The sequence below is a fragment of the Heterodontus francisci genome, chromosome 3 (genome assembly GCF_036365525.1).
Source record: "Heterodontus francisci isolate sHetFra1 chromosome 3, sHetFra1.hap1, whole genome shotgun sequence".
Classification (NCBI taxonomy): domain Eukaryota; kingdom Metazoa; phylum Chordata; class Chondrichthyes; order Heterodontiformes; family Heterodontidae; genus Heterodontus; species Heterodontus francisci.
The window spans coordinates 80,897,338-80,918,984 of record NC_090373.1 but is presented as its reverse complement, the minus strand read 5'-3'; the positions used below and the strand labels follow the sequence as shown (position 1 = coordinate 80,918,984).

Here is a 21,647-nt window from a genome sequence, read left to right as displayed (position 1 = left end):
ATTTTAATTCTCCTCCAAGCTCTCACGCTGACCCCTCTATCCTCTGCCTCCTGCAATGTCCCAGTGACGCTCAAGGAGAGCACCTCATTTTTCAATTAGGCACTTTACAACTTCCTGGATTCGACATTGAGTTCAATAATATCAGACCATAAACTCTGCCCTGTTTTTTTTCCCCTTTATCTTTGCAGGTTTTGGTTTCACTCTCTTTTTCCTCTTGTTTTTGCACTCAGATGACAGCTGTTCATCATTCTGCCATTCACACCTCTAGACTGTTGTCCCATTACACTTCCTTTGGAACTGCACCACCAACTCTTGTGATTTTAATCCCCTGTCTTCCACCCTATCACAGGCATTTTGTTCTCTTTTTCCATCCTTCCACCTCCACCCCCCCCCCCCCCACCACTTTCACTTGCTCAAAACCTATTACATTTCAAATTTTTCCCAGTTCTGATGAAACGTTATTGAATTGAAACGTTCACTCTGTTTCTCTGTCCTCAGATGCTACCTGACCTGAGTATTTCCAGCATTTTCTGTTTTTATTTTGGATTTCCAGCATCTGCAGTATTTTGGCACCGCAGGAGATTTGCTAGTCAGCCAATATAATTAAAAATCATTGGCGCAAAATTTGGATCCATAGTGTCCATACTGGTGAGGCTGTTAGCATGAGCAGTGAATATCCACTGGAAGTATGTAGAGTAGGCAGATCATGACGTCAATCAGTGTATAATGATCACTTGACGCCATTCTGCAGTTTTGGAGTGTAAAACTCCAGCGTTTTTGATTCGTTCGTGGGATGTGGGCATCGCTGTTTAAGCCAGCATTTATTGCCCATCCCTAATTGCCCTTGGACAGGTGGTGGTGAGCTAATGCACTCTCTTAATCAAGCTGAGGCTGTGTTCAACAACCTGAAGTACTCCCCACCAGCATTATTTAAAGGGATCATCAATTACTTACAGATTAGTTGCGATTTGATTTTTGCTGGCAGTTACCAAGATTGTACAAGTGTTTGGTGTATTCTAGAGTTCATTAAAGTTTCTTAAGTCCACATGAATTGGTGTGGCAGGTGCTGAAGGACTTTTTGCTGACCTAAGGCTTCTGCACAAACCAGTTAATAGAAATATAGAAAAATAGGAGCAAGAGTAGGCCATTCAGCCCTTTGAGCCTGCACTGCCATTCAATGGCTGATCATCCAAACTCAGTACCCTCTTCCTGCTTTCTCCCCATATCCCTTGATCCCTTTAGCCCCAAGAACTATATGTAACTCTTTCTTGAATATATTTAATGATTTGGCCTCAACTGCTTTCCGTGGCAGAGAATTCCACAGGTTCACCACTCTGGGTGAAGAAATCCATCTACATCTCAGTCCTAAATGGCTTACCTCTTATCCTTAGACTGTGACCCCTGGTCCTGGACATCCCCGCCATTGGGAACATCCTTCCTGCATGTAGTCTATCCAGTCCTGTTAGAATTTTGTAGGTTTCTATGAGATTCCCTCTCATTCTTTTAAACTCTAGCAAATACAAGCTTAATCGACCCAATCTCTCTTCATACATCAGTCCTGCCATCCCAGGAATCTGTCTGGTGAACCTTTGCTGCACTCCTTCCATAGCAAGAACATCCTTCCTCAGTTAAAGAGACCAAAACTGCACACAATACTCCAGATGTGGTCTCACCAAGGCCTTGTATAATTTCAGCAAGACATCCTTGCTTCTGTGCCGCCTTAACTGCCTGCTGCACCTGCATGCTTACTTTCAGCGACTGGTGCACAAGGACACCCAGGTCTCACTGCACCTCCCCCTTTCCCAATCTATCACCGTTCAGATAATCTGCCTTTATGTTTATGCCACCAAAGTGGGTAACCTCACATTTATCCACATTGTACTGCATCTGCCATGTATTTGCCCACTCACGCAATCTGTCCAAATCATACTGGAGCTTCTCTGCATCCTGCTCACAGCTCAGACTCCTACCCAGCTTTGTGTCATCTGCAAATTTGGATATATTACATTTAATTCCTTCATCAATATCATTAATATATATTGTGAATAGCTGGGGTCCTAGCACTGATCCTTGCGGTACCCCACTAGTCACTGCCTGCCACTCGGAAAAAGACCCGTTTATTCCTACTCTTTGTTTCCTGTCTGCCAACCAGTTCTCTATCCATGTCCGTGCCTTACCCCCAATCCCAGGTGCTCTAATTGTGTACGCTAATCTCGTTTGTGGGACCTTATCGAAAGCCTTCTGAAAGTCCAAATACATCACATCCACTGGTTCTCCCTTATTCTACTCGTTGCATCCTCAAAAAATTCCAGTAGATTGGTCAAGCATGATCTCCCTTTCGTAAATCCATGTTGACTTTGTCCGATTCTGTTACTGTGCTATTACATCTTTTATAATGGACTCTAGCATTTTCCCCACTACTGATGTCAGGCTAACCGGACTATAGTTCCCTGTTTTCGCTCTACCTCCTTTTTTAAATAGTGGGGTTACATTAGCTACCCTTCAATTCGTTGGAACTGTTCCAGAATCCATAGAATTTTGAAAAATGACCAGCAATGTATCTACTATTTCTAGGGCCACTTCCTGAAGTACTCTGGGATGTAGATTATCAGGCCCACGGGATTTATCGTCCTTCAATCCCGTCAATTGCCCTGACACCATTTCCCTACGAATACTGATTTTGTACAGTTCCTCCTTCTCACTAGACCCTATGTTCCCCAACATTTCTGGGAGGTAATTTGTGTCCTCCTTTGTGAAGACAGAACCAAAGTGTGTATTTTATTGGTCTGCATTTCTTTATTCCCCATTATAAATTCCCCTGTTTCTGACTGTAAGAGACCCACATTTGTCTTCACTAATCTTTTTCTCTTCACATATCTATCGAAGCTTTTACAGTCAGTTTTTATGTTCTCTGCAAGCTTACTCTCATACTCTATTTTCCCCTTCTTAATCAATCCCTTTGTTCCTCCTTTGCTGAATGCTAAACTGCTCCCAATCCTCAGGTTTGCTGCTTGTTCTGGCTATTTTATATTTCTCCTTGGATCTAATACTATCCCTAATTTCTTTTGTAAACCACGGTTGAGCCACTTTTCCTTTTTCATTTGTGCGGCAGACAGGAATGAACAATTGTTGTAATTCATCCATGCGCTCTTTAAATACTAGCCATTGCCTATCCACTGTCAACCCTTTAGTTAACTTTCCCTAATCTATCATAGCCAACTCGCGCCTCATACCTTCATAGTTTCCTTTATTTAGATTCAGGACCCTAGTCTCGGAAACGACGCTCTCACTCTCCATCTTAATGAAGAATTCTATCATGTCAGACATCGGTGCAGTAGTAGGCATTTCCCTTGGACTACAACATGACCGGGAGAGAGTGCAGAGTCCATGCAGAGCAGTACAAGCTGCTAGGACAGAAAGGAAGAGGGGGAGGAGGGTTCTCAGCAGGAGGCCCTATCCACCCAGGATGTTCAGAGAGCAATTGTAACAAAAGCAGCATTTGCACCACACAAGTACCAGGCAATGACCATCTCCACCAAGAGAGAATCGAACCATTTCCCCTTGACGTTCAATGGCATTACAATCGCTGAAGCCCCCACGATCAACATCCTGGAGCTTACCTTGACCAGAAACTGAACTGGAGTAGCCATATAAATACCGTGGCTGCAAGAGCAGGTCAGAGGCTGGGAATCCTGCGGTGAGTAACTCACGTCCTGACTGTCCAAAGCCTGTCCACCATCTACAAGGCACAAGTCAGGAGTGTGATGGAATACTCGCCACTTACCTGGATGGGTGCAGCTACAACAACACTCAAGAAGTTCGACATCATCCAGGACAAAGCAGCTCGCTTGATTGGCACCCCATCCACAAACATTCACTCCCTCCACCACCGATGCACAGTGGCAGCAGTGTGTACCATCTACAAGATGCACTGCAGCAACACATCAAGGCTTCTCAGGCAGCACCTTCCAAACCCGTGACCTCTACAACTTAGAAGGACAAGGGCAGCAGATGTGTAGGAACACCACCACCTGCGTTCCCCTTCAAGCCACACACCATCCTGACTTGGAACTATATTGCCACTGTTGCTGGGTCAAAATCCTGGAATTCCTTTCCTCAAAGCACTGTGGGTGTATCTACCCGACATGGACTGCAGTGGTTCAAGAGGCAGCTCACCACCACCTTCTCCAGGGCAATTAGGGATGGGTAATAAATGCTGGCCTGGCCAGTGACGCTCACATCCCATGAAACGAATATAAAAAAAAATTCTGCTACCTGAACTTCAGCGCAAAACAATGTGTGAGGCATCTGCACTTCGGTAATGAAGACCTCACTGAAATCCGCCTTCTGTTGCAGCCACAACTGCAACCTCAGTGCAGGGTGAGAACTGCATTGCTAGTGGCTGTGAAGGTTACCATGCCATGAACTTTAGTGTGTCTTGCTCCTTCCAGGCTAGAGCTGGCGATAGTTGCAACATCTCAGTTTGCTGTCTACTGTTGCGTAAAGGAGGTCATTGTGCTCTCTGTTCAAAGAGAGCTGACTACATTTCATTCTCTTACTATGCAGCAGGCGGAGCAAGCACATGGTTTTACGAGGATTGTAGGTTTCGCAAGGATTGCAGGCTTCCCCATGGTGCCATTGACTGCCCACATATCGCTTTGTGGGCACCACATGTCAACTCTGAGATGTACCAGAACTGATGGGGGTTCCACACCTTCAAGGTCCGGCTATTATGTGACCATGGACATAGAATTATGCAAGTTAGTGCCAGGTATCCTGGCAGCAATTATAATGCCTTCATTCTGCAGCAGTCCACATTTTGCGCCACCACAGCAAACCAAGGATGACTACTGGGCGACAAGGCTATCTGTTGACAACATGTCTCTTGAATCTGGTGAACAACCCACACAGACTTGGGCAGCAAGTACACAATGAAAGCTGTGCTGCCACATGAAAATGTGGAAGAGCAGACCATTGGCCTGCTGAAACAATGCTTCTGCGACCTGGACTGGTCTGGAGGAGCCCTGCTGCACTTGGAGCAGTTATCAGGATTCATGGTAGTCTGCTGCATGTTGTACAACCTTACAGTTATGAGGGCACAGCCTTGCCACCAGCTTATATGAGGAGCAGAAAGAAGAAAGGAGGACACAACCAAGATAGCAACTTTCTGGTTGGACTGTCCCTGAACAACTCAACCGACTGTTATACCAGTAAACACAACCCCAATTCTCCGTTCACCACCAGTCCCACACTTTACCTTCCCTCTGTTACTGACCATCACAGTGTCCGCTTGGCCACAATGCAAGAATTAAAGCCAACACAATATAAACATTCCAAGCCAAATTTCTAAATCAAAGCATGCCGTATTGCATGCTTATGCAAACTGATCACCCTTATCTATCCCCTTAATGCCTGTCCTCAGTGTGCCTTTGCCTGTCCTAGTACTGCTGCACAGTGCTAACCCGGTAGCCGCAGCATGGCTAATGGAAGGCTTTTGACTTTCTTTGGAGGAGACTGCAGATGGCCTCAGAGGCTCTGCGCCTCGATTGCCCAGCTGCAGACTGCACCATTTTGGCATAGATGGCAGCAGTCTGGGCTGGCTGAATGACAGGCAACAGCAAGGGCACTTGTGGAATGGCCAGGATGGGAGGACGAATGCTGTTTTCTTGAGAGAGGACAGCCAATTTGTGCTCCATGGAGCCACTGCCACTCTCCCTGGCCTCAGCAATCCTAGTAATCAGGTGCCCGACAGATTGCTGGACTGCTCTGACACTCTGCAAGCTCCTTTTGAATACAGGTATCTGCAGCCATAATCATCATCATCTTTGGCATCCTTGTCTCGGGCAACAATGGGTAAGCGCCTGGAGGTGGTCAGTGGTTTGTGGAGCAGCGCCTGGAGTGGCTATAAAGGCCAATTCTAGAGTGACAGGCTCTTCCACAGGTGCTGCAGAAAAATTTGTTTGTCGGGGCTGTTACACAGTTGGCTCTCCCCTTACGCCTCTGTCTTTTTTCCTGCCAACTGCTAAGTCTCTTCGACTCGCCACACTTTAGCCCCGCCTTTATGGCTGCCCGCCAGTTCTGGCGATCGCTGGCAACTGACTCCCACGACTTGTGGTCAATGTCACAGGACTTCATGTCGCGTTTGCAGACGTATTTAAAGCGGAGACATGGACGGCCGGTGAGTCTGATACCAGTGGTAAGCTCGCTGTACAATGTGTCCTTGGGGATCCTGCCATCTTCCATGCGGCTCACATGGCCAAGCCATCTCAAGTGCCGCTGACTCAGTAGTGTGTATAAACTGGGGATGTTGGCCGCCTCGAGGACTTCTGTGTTGGAGATACGGTCCTGCCACCTGATGCCAAGGATTCTCCGGAGGCAGCGAAGATGGAATGAATTGAGACGTCGCTCTTGGCTGACATACGTTGTCCAGGCCTCGCTGCCGTAGAGCAAGGTACTGAGGACACAGGCTTGATACACTCGGACTTTTGTGTTCCGTGTCAGTGCGCCATTTTCCCACACTCTCTCTTGGCCAGTCTGGACATAGCAGTGGAAGCCTTTCCCATGCGCTTGTTGATTTCTGCATCGAGAGACAGGTTACTGGTGATAGTTGAGCCTAGGTAGGTGAACTCTTGAACCACTTCCAGAGCGTGGTCGCCGATATTGATGGATGGAGCATTTCTGACGTCCTGTCCCATGATGTTCGTTTTCTCGAGGCTGATGTTTAGGCCAAATTCGTTGCAGGCAGCCGCAAACCTGTTGATGAGACTGTGCAGACGCTCTTCAGTGTGAGATGTTAATGCAGCATCGTCAGCAAAGAGGAGTTCCCTGATGAGGACTTTCAGTACTTTGGTCTTCGCTCTTAGACAGACATAATGGCAACAGTCTAAGCTTGCATTTCAGAAGTCTGAGCTTCCACTGCAGCACCCAGACCTTGGGTGGCTTCTGCTTGTGCTGCAATGGAAGCTGAGACATTGGTCATCAGACTCCCCATCATAGTTGGGTCTACAAATGGGCTAATGGAGTTGACGATCATTTCCATGCTGGAAAGGATGGGTTGCGAGCTCTGCGCAAAGCCCTGTTCAAAATTGGTGCTGGACTCCTTCATGCTCCTTGACATTGCATGCAGCCTTTCTGGCAGGCCTGCCAATGTGCTAAGCATTTCATTGTGTATACCAATCAGCCTTCATCTGTAGCGGGCCCCACTGATGTACTCATCTGTGTTCTCGTGTGTCACCTTGCCCTCTGGTGCATTGGTACCTGCGTAACCCTTTTCCTTCCTGTCCTTGCTGCAGGCCATTTGTGCCTGCTGTCTTACCACGCCCAGATCCTGCCTCTATGCTATCCTCTAAATTACGTGCAGTGTCAGTATCTGAGCTGGTGGCTGCGAGTGTTAAATTGACAGATGGTCTTTCTTCATCATCAGTGACTTGTTGCTCTTCTTCCCCTGTCTGGCCAGGTGCCAGTTCTTGGGTATCTGAAAGGAGAAAGGCATAAGGATAAGGTTGTGTTGGGCAGTGAGGGGGTGGCGATTATGCGAGAGGTTCATGCTTACACAATCTGCAGTTTGAAAATCTGAAGAAATTGTAGGATGATGGTGAGAATGGGATGTGAGAAAGAGGATTGGGTATGATACCGTCATTTTCTATGTTTTAAACCCTAATGCGTGGCCATGCTAATAATGGCGAGCACTGTCTCTTCTACGGGGGTAAGGGCATGCAGGAGTGCCTATTCCCCTCTGATTAGCTTCTGCTGCCTCCAGTTGTGAATCACCTTGACCTGCATGTCCCTGGACTGGTAAACAGAGGCCTAGACTACTGATCCAGAAACATGAGTTCAGGTCCCACAATGGCAACTGAGGAATTTAAATTCAGTTAATTAAATAAGTCTGGAATAAAAAGCTAATATTAGTAATGCTAACCATGTAACTACCAGATTGTCGTTAAAAACCCATCTGATTCACTAACGTTCTTTTGGGAAAGGAAATCTGATCTGTATGTGACTCCAGGATGTCAGCAATGTTGACTCTGAACCGCACTTTGAAATGTACCAGCAAACCTAAGGTGTTCAGGTGGCTCAACACCACCTTCTCGGGGACAATTAGGGATGTGCAATAAATGCTGGCTTTGCCAGCAACACCCACAATTTTTTTAAAATAAGCTGTGAGATATAGGTGTAATGCTTGCAGCAGTGCTAAGTGTGTAGGTGAGGTGCAGCAATGAATGTTAGGTAAGAGTTCTGATTGATTAAGATGGTCAGCAGATGAGTGATGAGGTTGTGCACTGAACAGCCTCTGAGGCGAGTGGAACAGTTGGTGCATGGCATTTGAAGATAATTTTACTGACCTTGATCACTCCTGTGACACTATATCCAGGTTCTCAAGACTTCACTGCTGACATTGACCACCATGGCCATTTGGTCCCACTGCCTTCTAGGTGTTGGTCTGGAGTGTCTCCTAGTCCCCTGCGGATACAGCACTTCGCTCCTCCCTTGCACCTCCTCCACCAAGGCCTGCAGTGCAACACCTGAGAACCTTGAAGCACGCGATCTCCCATGTGTCATTTTTCAGTCTTTTTACATGTCAGAGTGACTTGTGCAAGGCCCTCCACTGCCTGTTTTTTTTTCATGGGATGTGAGCGTCGCAGGCCAGGCCAGCATTTATTGCCCATCCCCTAATTGCCCTTGAACTGAGTGGCTTACTAGGCCATTTCGAGGGCATGTAAGAGTCAACCACGTTGCTGTGGATCTGGAGTCACGTAGGCCAGACCGGGTAAGGAGAGCAGATTTCCATCCCTAAAGGACATTAGTAAACCAGATGGGTTTTTACAACAATCGACAATGGTTTCATGGCCATCATTAGACTAGCTTTAAATTCCAGATTTATTAATTGAATTCAAATCCCACCTTCTGCTGTGGTGGGATTCGAACCCATGTCCCCAGAGCAATACCTGGGTCTTTGGGTTACTAGTCCAGTGACAATACCAGTACGCCACTGCCTCCCCCTAGCCAGGGGGAGTCCAGGCACAATACACCTCCCATTTAAGAAGTGCATGCCGGCTGGCTTTAGTAGTGCAGACTAGCTTCAATTCACGATTTTGGGGCCACTGATGAGGGATGTAGCTACTCAGCACGTTTATTTAATGCTGGCTGCACACCGCAATCATGGTAAAGAGCAGGCACCATGAAGTCGGCATGCTTCCTACATCACATTGAACAGGTGCAGTGCAATCTTGCATTGCGAGCCTTGTGCCTGTTTACCCTCCCTGCCACTCCTGTGTCTAATGTGTACTAATCATGTTATGCCTTTCAAAGGTACCGCACCTGAAAATGCCCTTAGAGGATTTGGTCCTCAAAAGTATTATACAACAAAGTGACTCCTGACAACGCAGCAGCCCACTGACATCATCAGCGTGTTCCAAGCTGCGCACATGCGCAAACGGTCTCCTGCTCTCAGTGAGATGCTGTGCATACACAGCCTACGTCTTGCCAGGACTAATTGGCGCATGTCTGGGAAAACGTCATCGTGTAACGCCAGCATCATCGAGCGGCTGAATGAGGCACTTTGAGGCTGGAGCTCGATGCCTGCTACTCGCTCCCCTGCCTGCTTCCCCCACTCTACTACTCTCCCCGCCCCGCTGGCTGCGCTCCCCGCCCCCCCTTCAGCCACTAGCTGCAGGCCTCAACGCCTCCTCCCCCCCACCCCCCTCTCAGCTGCTCCAGACCTCGCTACTGCTTCCCCCCCACCCCCCCCCCCCCACTCCCCTTGGCCAGTTGTTCCTCGCTTCCCCCAGCCACCCCGCAGTCCGGCTGCTTGCTGTCTGCTCCTCCCCCCACCCCCTCCCCCAGCCGCTAGCTCTGGGCCGCGCCGCTTCCGTTCTCTCGGCGACTTGCTCCGTCACCCCTCGCGGCCAGCCTTGCTTCTTCGGGTGATGCATCAGGGGACGATTGAACATGGGTGTGAGTGGCCGAGAGGAGGGAAGTGGTGCGGCCTGGAACTGGCATCTGTGGTGGGGGGGGGGGCGGGGTGTGGAATGGAAGTGGGGAGTGAGTGACTGGAGAGCAGGGTGGTGGGTGGGGTGGGCGGTCAGCGAGGAGCGGGGAACAATCGGCCAAGGGGAGGGGAAGGGGGGAAGCAGTGGCGAGGTCTGGAGCGAGCAGCTGAGGGAGGGGGGGAAACAGTGAGGCTGTAGCGAGTGTTTAAGGGAAGGCAGCAGTGAGAAGACGGGCGCAGGAGGGACCGATAGAGGGGATTTTTGGGTTGGAGTTATTTTTCTGAGCAACACCATCTTTAATCCTGGCAGCTGCCTGAATGTCGCAGACAGTGACGTTTCAGTGGAAGAAGCTGCATTTGTGCATGTGCTAGTACTGCGCCACCTAGTGGTCATGTCAACAAACGCAGCCATTGTACAATGGACTGGATTTCGCTGTAGAACTAGCAGTGAGGCTTATGAAGCTCACCGTTATTGGAGTAAATCAGACAGCAACTTCCAGATACCACGCATGCACAGTTAAATGTGGAAATCTGGAAGATGCTGCCCAAATTGCTCTGCGAGACTCGGCATTGAAATATGTGAAAGGGCATGAAGTTGCTGTGCTTCCGTGGTAGATCCACGCTGTGTGGTAAATGCATGCTGAACTCTCCAGTAGAATTTAGGACTTGTCCGTTCCAACGTAAATAAAGTTTTAATGGTATGATGAGCAATGTTCCCTCTAGTATGCATGGGTGCAGGGCTGCACTGCAATGCGGAAGTTACCACACAGGCACACACAAGTCATGCCCTTTAAGATACCGCACATGTGCTACCGTGCACTTAAATGAACAGGCCGCGCATAATGAAAAAATTAGAGGGGACGTTGTTGATAAGTCCTAATTATTGCCAAGCAATCTCTCGGCCACTGAAAATAAGTTTTTACATTGTCTTGAGTCTCATTCCTTTTCGATTATTATTGTTGGAGATTTAAAAAAATAAACAATTTTAATATTTTAAACTTTTTTCTGTCTCTATCTTTCTCAATTCCATCTTTATTTCCCTCTCTTTATTCTGCTTTCTGTTCCTGATTTGGCATTGAATTAACTATTCTAACTGACACTTCGTGGTTCAGAGATGGCACTGTTCATTAACAATTGTTCATTCTGATTGGTTACAAATACTTGCTGTTTTATGCCCTGTTAACACAGGTCCCATATCCCCTTTAGAGGGTGTTGCACCATTTTGGCTCTTACACTTACAGTGCAAAATCCATAGAAAGTCTCTGGGGAAATAATGTACGGCTAGCAATGTTCCTTTGCCCAAGAGCAGAGTGTGGTCTCTTAAAGTCACACACATGAAAGTGTGTCATGCTGTAGAGTCAAAATTAGGCATGGCTGAAACAAGCACTTAGCTGTTATCAATATCTGAATTAATAAACCTTAAACAAATCTCAGAGAAACAAAGGGCTGAATTTTAAAAGCTCAAAAACAGTGCGGCGCATGCGCGAGATGTGCACCGCTGAGCCGCTGCGAATCCCCTCTCCCATCCCCCTCAATGAGTAATCTATATATAAATTGCCCCCCCGCTCCAAAAAGACTTTAATTCAGATCCTGAACATTCCTCCCGAACTTTATATCCTTTGATCCTCGGCCCCTTCCCACCATCCCCGCAACCATTAGGAAGAGTTTTTCCCGCTCCCCCCCCTCCTCCCCCTTCCCGAGCAGTGTTCTGCCTTAGATCTCCGGATGGAGATGCGAAGGCACGGGATTTCCGGCAACCAGCCGGAATATCAGCTTGGGACGGCCATCATGAAAGGGTAAGTGTTTATTCATCTAATTTACATTGATTAACATATTTTAGTTAGATCCCCGTTGCCAAGCGGTGGGGGGCCGCCGCCGGTAATATGGGGCAGGCCCTTCCCCGTATTGAGGCCCATGGCGAGCCTTTCCCGGAGGTATCTTCAGTCCCCTCCCCCGATGTCAGGGGGCTGGTAAAATCCAGCCCAAAATGTACCAATGACGATCAGAAACCAAAACAGCCAAATCCCTGTTTTGTTACAAAGCTTAATCACTCAGTAACTAGTGAGGAACACATATCCAAGTTCATGTAATAGGATAGCAAAAATTACACAAGTGTGGTGGCAAAAAAATAACTAAACTTACTCTTACAACCAGGTGTGAAATGTGTCTAGGGGTCTTTTACTGTTTTTACCTGGTCTTAGTGTAACAGGGTTTAATTTTAAACACAGCGTTTTGAGCTCCACTTTTTGTGAATCCTTCTTCACAGTTTTCGATTACAAAGCAAAGAAATGAGCACACCAGGTTTTCTCAGGTTTGAAGAAAAAAAAATTGATTAAACCTTAAACTCTATTATGGTTCACACCTACGGATATATGGCGTGCCCACGCTAGCATGTACACGCGATATGCCCATGCAGATAGGGACAGAAAAGATAAGGTAGAACAGTTTGAGGCAATATCTTGTTACGATGCTTCGAGCTCGCGGTTTAGTCCTTTTGTAAGTAGTTTTGCTTTCGTCTGGGCCCAATGTTGTTCTTAAACCTTGTTCACGTAGGAGACTTTTCTGTCTTGGAGTTTCGTGTGTTTTCACAAGATTCAGTTCCATGGGAAGGAGATGGGAGCAGGCAGACAGGAGAGGCTATAATTCTTGCTTCAGTTCCAGTAGCACACGGTGTTCTGAGTTTGAATCCTTTGGAAGTTCAAATCGTAACAGCCAGCTAGTCATGTGACTAAAACTGGTCTGACTACTACTTCTCTGTATTGGGGAAGCAACGACTGGGTCTCTTTGGTTCCAACACTGCTAGTACTACGCAAATGTCCTTCCAGTCAGGGGCTTGATCATGTGGTGAAATAATGTGCACCTCAGTCTTGGTAGGTGGGGGGCTTGCCTGACACTTACACATAAATTGTTTTTTTCATGTTAAGAATTATCTGCTAATCTTTCTGGAGCTTGAGTTAGCTGTGAAATTCTTGCTGCTGTTGGCACATTTTGTGTGCAATACATCAAAGGAGTTGTTGATTTGATCGTGCACCTGTGGAGCTACATACCTAGAATGTTCCGAAAACCAAGTTGGCCGTGGAGAAATTCAATGTGTTTTTCACTGTTCCTAAATACCTACAGTGTACTGTGTAACAAGGCAGAATGTTCACAAATATCCTAGATGTATGTCATGAGGGAGGAACTTACAAAAAAAATGCTCAATATTTTATGTAGTTTTACGTGATTTTCAATTATTTTTAACTGATGGTGTTTGAGATAAGGTGCTGTTTCTTGTGTTGCTGGTGGGATCAATACTTACATAATGGCCACAGGAGAATGTTTAAGCCAGTTTGATGCTGACCTCAGACTTTATACCTCCAATTAGTCGGGCTTAACCTGTGGCAAATAACCAGCTTCTCAGGTGCTGCTCATTAGAGATTTGATCGTGGGGAAATATAGTAGTTCACTCCTCAGACTTTTTTCTAGAGAAAAGAGCCCCCAGCCTGTTTAGTCTTTCCTGAAAGTTATAATTTCTCAGTTCTGGTATCATATTAGTAAATCTTTTTTGCACCTGCACAGTAATATGGAGAACAGAACTGTTCACAGTACTCCAAGTGCAGTCAAGCCAAGGTTTTTCACAATTTTAACAAAACAGCTCCTCAATTCTATTCCTGAAGTAAGTTACTTGATTAGTATACAGTAGGGAGGGAGTTGCCCTGGGAGTCCTCAACATCAACTCCAGACCCCATGAAGTCTCATGACATCAGGTCAAACAAGGGCAAGGAAACTTCCTGCTGATTACCACCTTCCGGCCACCCTCAGCTGATGAATCAGTACTCCTCCATGTTGAACACCACTTGGAGGAAGCACTGAGGGTAGCAAGGTCACAGAATGTACTCTGGGTGGGGGACTTCAATGTCCATCACCAAGAGTGGCTCGGTAGCACCACTCCTGACCGAGCTAGCTGAGTCCTAAAGGACATAGCTGCCACACTGGGTATGCGACAGGTGGTGAGGCACAAACATACTTGACCTTGTCCTCACCAATCTGCCTGCCGCAGATGCATCTGTCCATGACAGTACTGGTAGGAGTGACCGGTGCACAGTCCTTTGTGGAGACAAAGTCCCACCTTCACATTGAGGATACCCTCCATCGTGTTGTGTGGCACTACCACCGTGCTAAATGGGATAGATTTCAAACAGATCTAGTAACTCAAAATTGGGCATCCATGAGGCACTGTGGGCCATCAGCAGCAGCAAAATTGTACTCAACCACAATCAGTAACCTCATGGCACGGCATATCCTCCACAACTGATGCACAGTGGCAGCAGTGTGTACCATCTACAAGATGCCCTGCAATAATGCACCAAGGCTCCTTCGACAGCACCTTCCAAACCCACGACCTCTACCACCTAGAAGGACAAGGGCAGCAAATGCATGGGATCGCCACCACCTGCAAGTTCCCATCCAAGCCACACACCATCCTGACTTGGAACTATATCACCGTTCCTTCACTGTCGCTGGGGCAAAATCCTGGAACTCCCTAACAGCATTGTGGGTGTACCTATCCCATATGAACTGTAGCAGCTCTAGTAGGTAGCTCACCAACACCACCTCAAGGGCAATTAGGGATGGGCAATAAATGCTGGCATCGCCTGCGACGCCCACATCCTATGAATGAATTAAAAAAAACTTGATTATCAATTTGTTGTCAATAAACAAAACATGCATATCATCAGATTAGGGCTTTATCCTTTCTAAGGTTAACTAGTTTATCAATTATTTTCCCCCTTTCTGTTTTAAACTTTGATATCTTTTTTGATCTCGTCTAATGTCCTATCCATCCTGTTCGCCTCCTTCGTAAATACAGAGGCAAAGTAATTTCATATTTTTGTTATTTTGCTGTCATTACCTGTGAGATTATCTTTACTCTAATTTTCCTTTTGTTATTTATAAGTCTGCAGAATACTTAACGATTTCTTTTTGTATTCCTTGATGATTCCACTTCACCTTCCTAATTGTTTCTTAGACTTATTTCCGAAGCTCTCTGTATTCCTTTCTGTCATTTTTTCATTTATTGTCAGTGTATTTAGTATATACCTGTGCCTTGTTTCACAGATATTATGAAATGGTTGGAGTTACTATTCATCCTTCTGAAGAGTCTGCTGAGCATAAAATGCAGTTTACAGGTCATACCTTCACTCAGTTTTTTGTGATCTGGATGCAATTGCGTAATTTAGACACTTGGCCTTTTCGCACGTACCCAATTAATGCACCCAATACCGAATCAGTCTCCCATTGGAATGGAATTGGGTGCATGGACCCCCGGTTGATTTTATTTCCTTTGTCTTGGCCAATATTAATCCCTGAATCAACATCACAATTAGATTTTCTGTTCATTATCACAATGCTGTTTGTGGGAGCTTGTTATGCACAAATTGGCTGTCATGTTTCCTGCATTACAACAGTGATTACACTTCAGAAAGTAATTCATTGGCTGTAAAGCGCTTTGGGATGTCCTGTGGTCATGAAAGGCGCTATATAAATGCAAGTCTTTGTTTCTTTACCCATCAAGGTTGAATGGAGTTTGATTTCCATTGAGGTTAGTTTTCTCTACAGTTGAATATTTTATGCATATTTGAGAATTAATATTCTTTATTGGTTTTGGCGACAAGCTTACCAAAGCTAAAAAGCAACAATGATAACTGAGGGCATGCATCTTCACTGTTGTTTTTGACTTCTGTTTTCTATTTATAATTAAATGATAGCTGATCTCTTGTAGTGTTGCACATAGGGAATTTTGATCAAGCATAGTCTTCAGGGTGAGTGAGGCTAGAGGCTGCGAATTAATTGGATCAGTGCATACAGATATATCTGCAATTTAAAGTCATACATTCTGTCCTAATTTTTGTATTTCCCTTCTAAATTTTTATGTTCACATTCGTAATGGAAACTGTCTCTGTAAACTTGTCAGATTGTACTCTCTTGCTAATGATGCTGTTGTAGTGCAATCACTGGGAAAAGTATAATTCCAGCATAGGTTCCGTTGTAATTGTGGATATAGAAATCATAATTTTGTGTGTGTGTGTATATTAAAATATAAAATACTTGGAGAAAAAAATTGCAGCAATGTGGGGTAAGAGCAGGCGAGAGGTCCCCAGCATCACAGATGCTAGTCTTCAGCCAATCTGATTCACTCCATGTGATATCAGGAAATGCCTGAAGGCACTAGATACTGCAAAGGCTATGGGCCCTGACAACATTCCAGCAATAGTATGGAAGACCTGTGCTCCAGACCTAACCGCACCCCTAGCCAAGCTGTTCCAGTACAGCTACAACTTTGGCATCTACCTAGCAATGTAGAAAATTGCCCAGGTATGTCCTGTACACAACAAGTACGACATATCCAATCCGGCCAATTACTGCCCATCAGTCTACTTTCGATCAGCACCAAAGTGATGGAAGGGGTTGTCGACAGCGCTATCAAGCGGCACTTGCTCAGCAATAACCTGCTCACTGACGCTCAGTTTGGATTCTGCCAGGGCCATTCAGCTCCTGACCTCATTACAGCCTTGGTCCAAACATGGACAAAAGAGCTGAACTCCGGAGGTGAGATGAGAGTGACTACCCTTGTCATCAAGGCAGCATTTGACCAAGTATGACATCAAGGAGTCCTAGCAAAACTGGAGTCAATGGGAAACAAGGAAAACTCTCCACTGGTTGGAGTCATACCTAGCACAACGGAAGATGGTTGTGGTTGTTGGAGCTCAATCATCTCAGTCCCAGGATATCACTACAGGAGTTCCTCCAGGTAGTGTCCTCGTTTCAACCATCTTCAGCTGCTTCATCAATAACCTTCCCTCCACCATAAGGGATATTCGCTGATGATTGCACAAGGCTGTGCACCATTCGTGACTCCTCAGATCATGAAGCAGCTTGTGTCCGTATGCAGCAAAACCTAGACAACATTCAGGCTTGGGCTTATACGTGGCAAGTAACATTCGCACCATACAAGTACCAGGAAATGACCACCCCAAACAAGAGAGAATCTAACCATTTCCCCTTGATGATCAATGGCATTACCATCACTGAATCCCCACCATCAAAATCCTGGGGGTTACCATTGAACAGAAACTGAACTGGACCAATCACACAAATGCAGTGGCTACAAGAGCAGGTCAGAGGCTAGGAATTCCGCTCTCCCCAAAGCCTGACCACCATCTACAAGGCACGAGTCAGGAGTGTGATGGAATGCTCTCCACTTGCCTGAATGGGCAAAGCTCCAACAACACTGTAGAAGCTCGACTCCATCCAGGACAAAGCACCCCATCCACCACCTTCAACATTCATCCCTTCACCACTGACGCACAGTGACAGCGTTGTGTACCATCTACAAGATGCACTGCAGCAACTCACCAAGGCTCCTTCGACATCACCTTCCAAACCCACGACCTCTACCACGTAGAAGGACAAGGGCAGCAGATGCATGGGAACACCACCACCTGCAAGTTCCCCTCCAAGCCACATGCCACCCTGACTTGGAACTATATCGCCGTTCCTTCACTGTCGCTGGGTCAACATCCTGGAATTCCCTTCCTAACAGCACTATTGGTGTTCCTATACCCCAAGGACTGCAGCAGTTCAAAAAGGCAGCTGAATACCATCTTCTCTAGGGCAGTTCAGGATGGGCAATAAATGCTGGCCGAACCAACAACGTCCGCATCCCATGAACAAATATAATAAAAACTGGATTGCTCTTTTTAAAGAGCTGGTGCAGACTTGGACTTGAATGGCCTCCTTCTGTGCTGGGTAGCTTTTTCAAAAGCAAGACTTGTGCCCTGCTTGATGGTAAATGAAGATGAGAGGAGAGGAAGATAAAAGACCAAATTCATTGTGCCAGTGGGCATAGGCAACATTCTGGTTACATTCATGGCTGTTCAGAAGTGTCCATTCCACTGCCAGATCCACCAGCCAACACCCATTAGTTTAATTACAGTTGTTTACGTGGCTTCTTGCCAATTTTAGCCATGATTGAACAAGGTGCAGAATTGGATTTAAAACATGCAGGCATTAGAATATATTATTCTCGAGGACTTTTCAAAATCCTCAGAGTGGGGTTATTAACAGCAGTATCTTGGTCCCTGGTTAGATGATCAAAGCTGTATTTTGTAGCTGCAGTGTTTCTGCATCTCTGATTAAATCTTTGTTTGATTTTTTTTTGCAGGAGGAGGGGGGTTACTACAGATGGTTATGCACTTTTGTTTAAAAAGAAGTGGCATTACTGTTATTGCAGTGCAAATAACTAAAACGTCATGATTGTTTATTTGGTATGCTTCCAAACAAAAATATTTTTGCAACAATAATAGACTATAAATACTGTGCAAACAAATTTTAAATAGCTGCATATACTTCTGACTGAGCTTTGGCAAAAATCGAGTTTATTCGGAAGCTGTTCTCACTATGAGTAATTGGCTTATTTAGTCTTACGTGTTTATGTTTTCATTCTGTTAGTGTATGGTGCTTTTGCAATGTCTTCAGGTGAAACAAAAGAGAATTTTACATGCATTGTGTTACTGAAAGGAGATAATTATTTACGAGGCTGGTAGTCATTGTGGTTTATATCAGATGTTTAAAAGTACTTGTTCTCTCTTTACTTAAACATAGTGGGATAACATCCTCCGTCTCAGAAAATTTCCTCAGTAAGACCAAAAGTAATGGAAATGGCATCTCTGGAAACAGCACTGGGCAACAAAATCCATCTCAGATTAAAGTGTCTCCCAGTTTCGCATTTGGCTACAGCCCTGGAATAGCCAAAGGGGCCTGTGCAACAGGATCAAATCATAATCCTTCAAAAGGTGGCCACAAAACACTCGGACCGGTGAGAGGTAAGGTTCCCTCTGGTATGTACTGTAAACAGTAACTGAGATATCGCTGCTGTGTTGACTTTTATGCACGGAAAGCTCAATTGCTGTTGATGGGTTTCCTGGATTTTACTCATTGTTTCTTTTTTAAATGTACTCCATGTTCTTTGGCATAATGACAAATATAAATGTATAGTACTTAACATATATTCCTTACAACATTTTAAATTGTTCAGCGAGTATGGAAATAGACGAGTTTCATTCATGCAAAGTAGGTGTCAGTTGTGTCTATCCACTGGAATACCTGTTCACTGGTGATTAGGAGAATAAAAGTTAGGAACAAGAAACTAACAATGCCACACCATAATGTTATCAGTGCACTTAAGGAAAAAAAAATCCTCCCCTCTTCCATTGACCCTATGGGTACTGCTTACTTGTTCCTTCAGCTAGATGGACAGAATAGTGAGGGCTTGTGAACACACCATGACTGGTGATTAATGATTCTGTGACTGGCTGTCATGATCAATTACAGTGGAACAAGCTGTCCATTTTTCCCTTGTACACATAACTTTAGTACTGGGGCTCCATAAATGCATTGTTTACTAGTAAAAGGACAGTGAATTTGTTCTATCACAGAATTCGCTTTTTAACTTGGCATACTTTGTTTGCTAGTTTAAAGTAAGCTAAAAGGCATTGCTAAGTAATACTTATATCCTACAGTCTAATTGTTTTGAAGTAATATTACCTCTAAAGTTACAATCTATTAGTATTTCCATTTCCTAAGCATGACTTTCATTTGCTTTTCCAATTGGTGTTAATTGCTCTTTCATCTTCGTGGCTCTGGAATTCCTCTTTCATTTCCTCAAGAATACCTAAATTGAGGTTTAAAATAATGTGCACTTTCCTGGAATGAGAAAACATGTCATTTTTTTTGCACATTTTCAAATTCTTATGTTATAGAACTATTCAGTGAAATCCAAACTACCATGATTATTATCATTTTTGTACTTTTACTAGTATTGCTGGGTGAGGGTGCAGAATCTTAAAAGAACTTTTGTTTACTCAATTAAAATAGAAATCTTGTGTAAATGTAGAAAAAAATTTGGACAGTTAGTACAAGTTGAACAATCTAAAATCAAAAGAGACAACTGAAATATATACTGATAATACACCAAAATAAAATGTGAGTGTGTTTTGAAATTAATTACAGGATATGTATTGTGATCCAGGCTGCTGATCTCAAATATATAGTGTTAATCATGGAAAATGAATTTCTCACATACCTAAACTGATGCAGCTTGAAGCATACATTTTCCATGTGCTGATTCAGTGTAGTATGCCATTCTTAGATCTGAAATTTTATTTCTAATTTGCCTGTTGCATCTTGCTCAAGATTACAGTATTGACATTTTTTTTTCATTGCATTAAGATCTCATTGGCAAATTTGTTACGAGTTCTGAGAAACTATATCAGAGTGGCTGAAGATTATTGTGAATGTGAACATTTGTTTCTTGAACTTTGCTGTTGGAATTTTTGATAAATTGATGCTTTTATCAAATTTCATTTTGTTCCGAATTGGCAGATGAATAATTATCAGATAAAGTGAAAGTTTTCTCTGCACAGAGCTATGGTTTGCTCATGCAACTCTTTTTAAAGGAATAGTTATCACCATGCCTTTAATGAACTCTATTAACTAGACTTTTCTTCCTTTTTAGTTCCTGAGTCCTTGAGCCAGGCCTAAACATCCATTTATAGGTAGAGCGAGTGATTTGGTGTGGCATAAAACCCTGCAACAATCCTGAGAATGTTTAAACTGGGTGCATTGTGATTTGCTGCCCAAATAATGCACTTTTATGTAGTCCCGGAGGCAGTAAAAATGACAATAACTGAACAATAGTAGAGGTGATGATATTTGAACAATAACAAAAATGACATTATCTGAACGATAGCAAACCACTTGCTTCAGAAAACCACTTGTCCGAACGCTAGACAGCTGCTTTCTATTGAATGCTATGTGGAAAAATAATCTTATGATTGTTTTGCATTAGCCAAAAAAGTAATTATTCAGCCAGGATGTTTAAACATTGCTCCATCACATATGTCCATAGGTATTTAAATACAATTTAGTAAATAAGATGTGGTATTTAGCCTTCATTCAGTTATCCTTCCTAGAATTTCTTCGAAGAGTAAATTGCAGATTCGTCATCCTGCCTTTTTCCTACACTGATGTGATCCTTCCATCTTCATTCTGCATTTTCAATATACTTTGGTCTAGCTTGATCGGTTCTGGGAAAACCAGGTGCTAAGCATCCACATGAAAATAAAGTCACAATATTTCAGAAAGGGAATGCTATGTGTTGTCTTACTTCCATAACATGTAAACCCATGGGACCTGTGTCATTTTCCCCAGTTAAATGTTCTCTTATTTTCAAGTTAGTCATTAGAAAATGGCAGCAGCAAAAATATATTTATAATGCTCACTTTATTCAGGCACTGTCACTTTCTCTTTCAAAACTGACTATCATCTCTTTTTCAAAAAAAATTCACCCTGGACCCATTTGTGTGCTCCACTATCACTCAATCTTCAACATCACATCCTCTCTGACGGGTCATAAGAACACCATTGCCTCCTAGCTCTATACCCATCTTTCTTAAAACCAACTTAAAACCAAGTGGGCGGCACAGTGGCGCAGTGGTTAGCACTGCAGCCTCACAGCTCCAACGACCCGGGTTCAATTCTGGGTACTGCCTGTGTGGAGTTTGCAAGTTCTCCCTGTGTCTGCGTGGGTTTTCTCCGGGTGCTCTGGTTTCCTCCCACA

At 44.6% G+C, this 21,647-nt stretch overlaps 1 protein-coding gene across 4 annotated transcripts in view; it reads left to right on the top strand.

Annotated features, from left to right (window-relative positions):
• The window catches only part of agbl5 (AGBL carboxypeptidase 5), a 165,749-nt gene that overhangs the window by 79,442 nt on the left and 64,660 nt on the right, over positions 1-21,647 (top strand). For all 4 annotated transcript variants that reach the window (XM_068023763.1, XM_068023757.1, XM_068023751.1 and 1 more), the window contains one exon: positions 18,632-18,852. In XM_068023763.1, the coding sequence (XP_067879864.1) occupies positions 18,632-18,852 (221 nt within the window). The remainder of the gene's footprint in view (positions 1-18,631; positions 18,853-21,647) is intronic.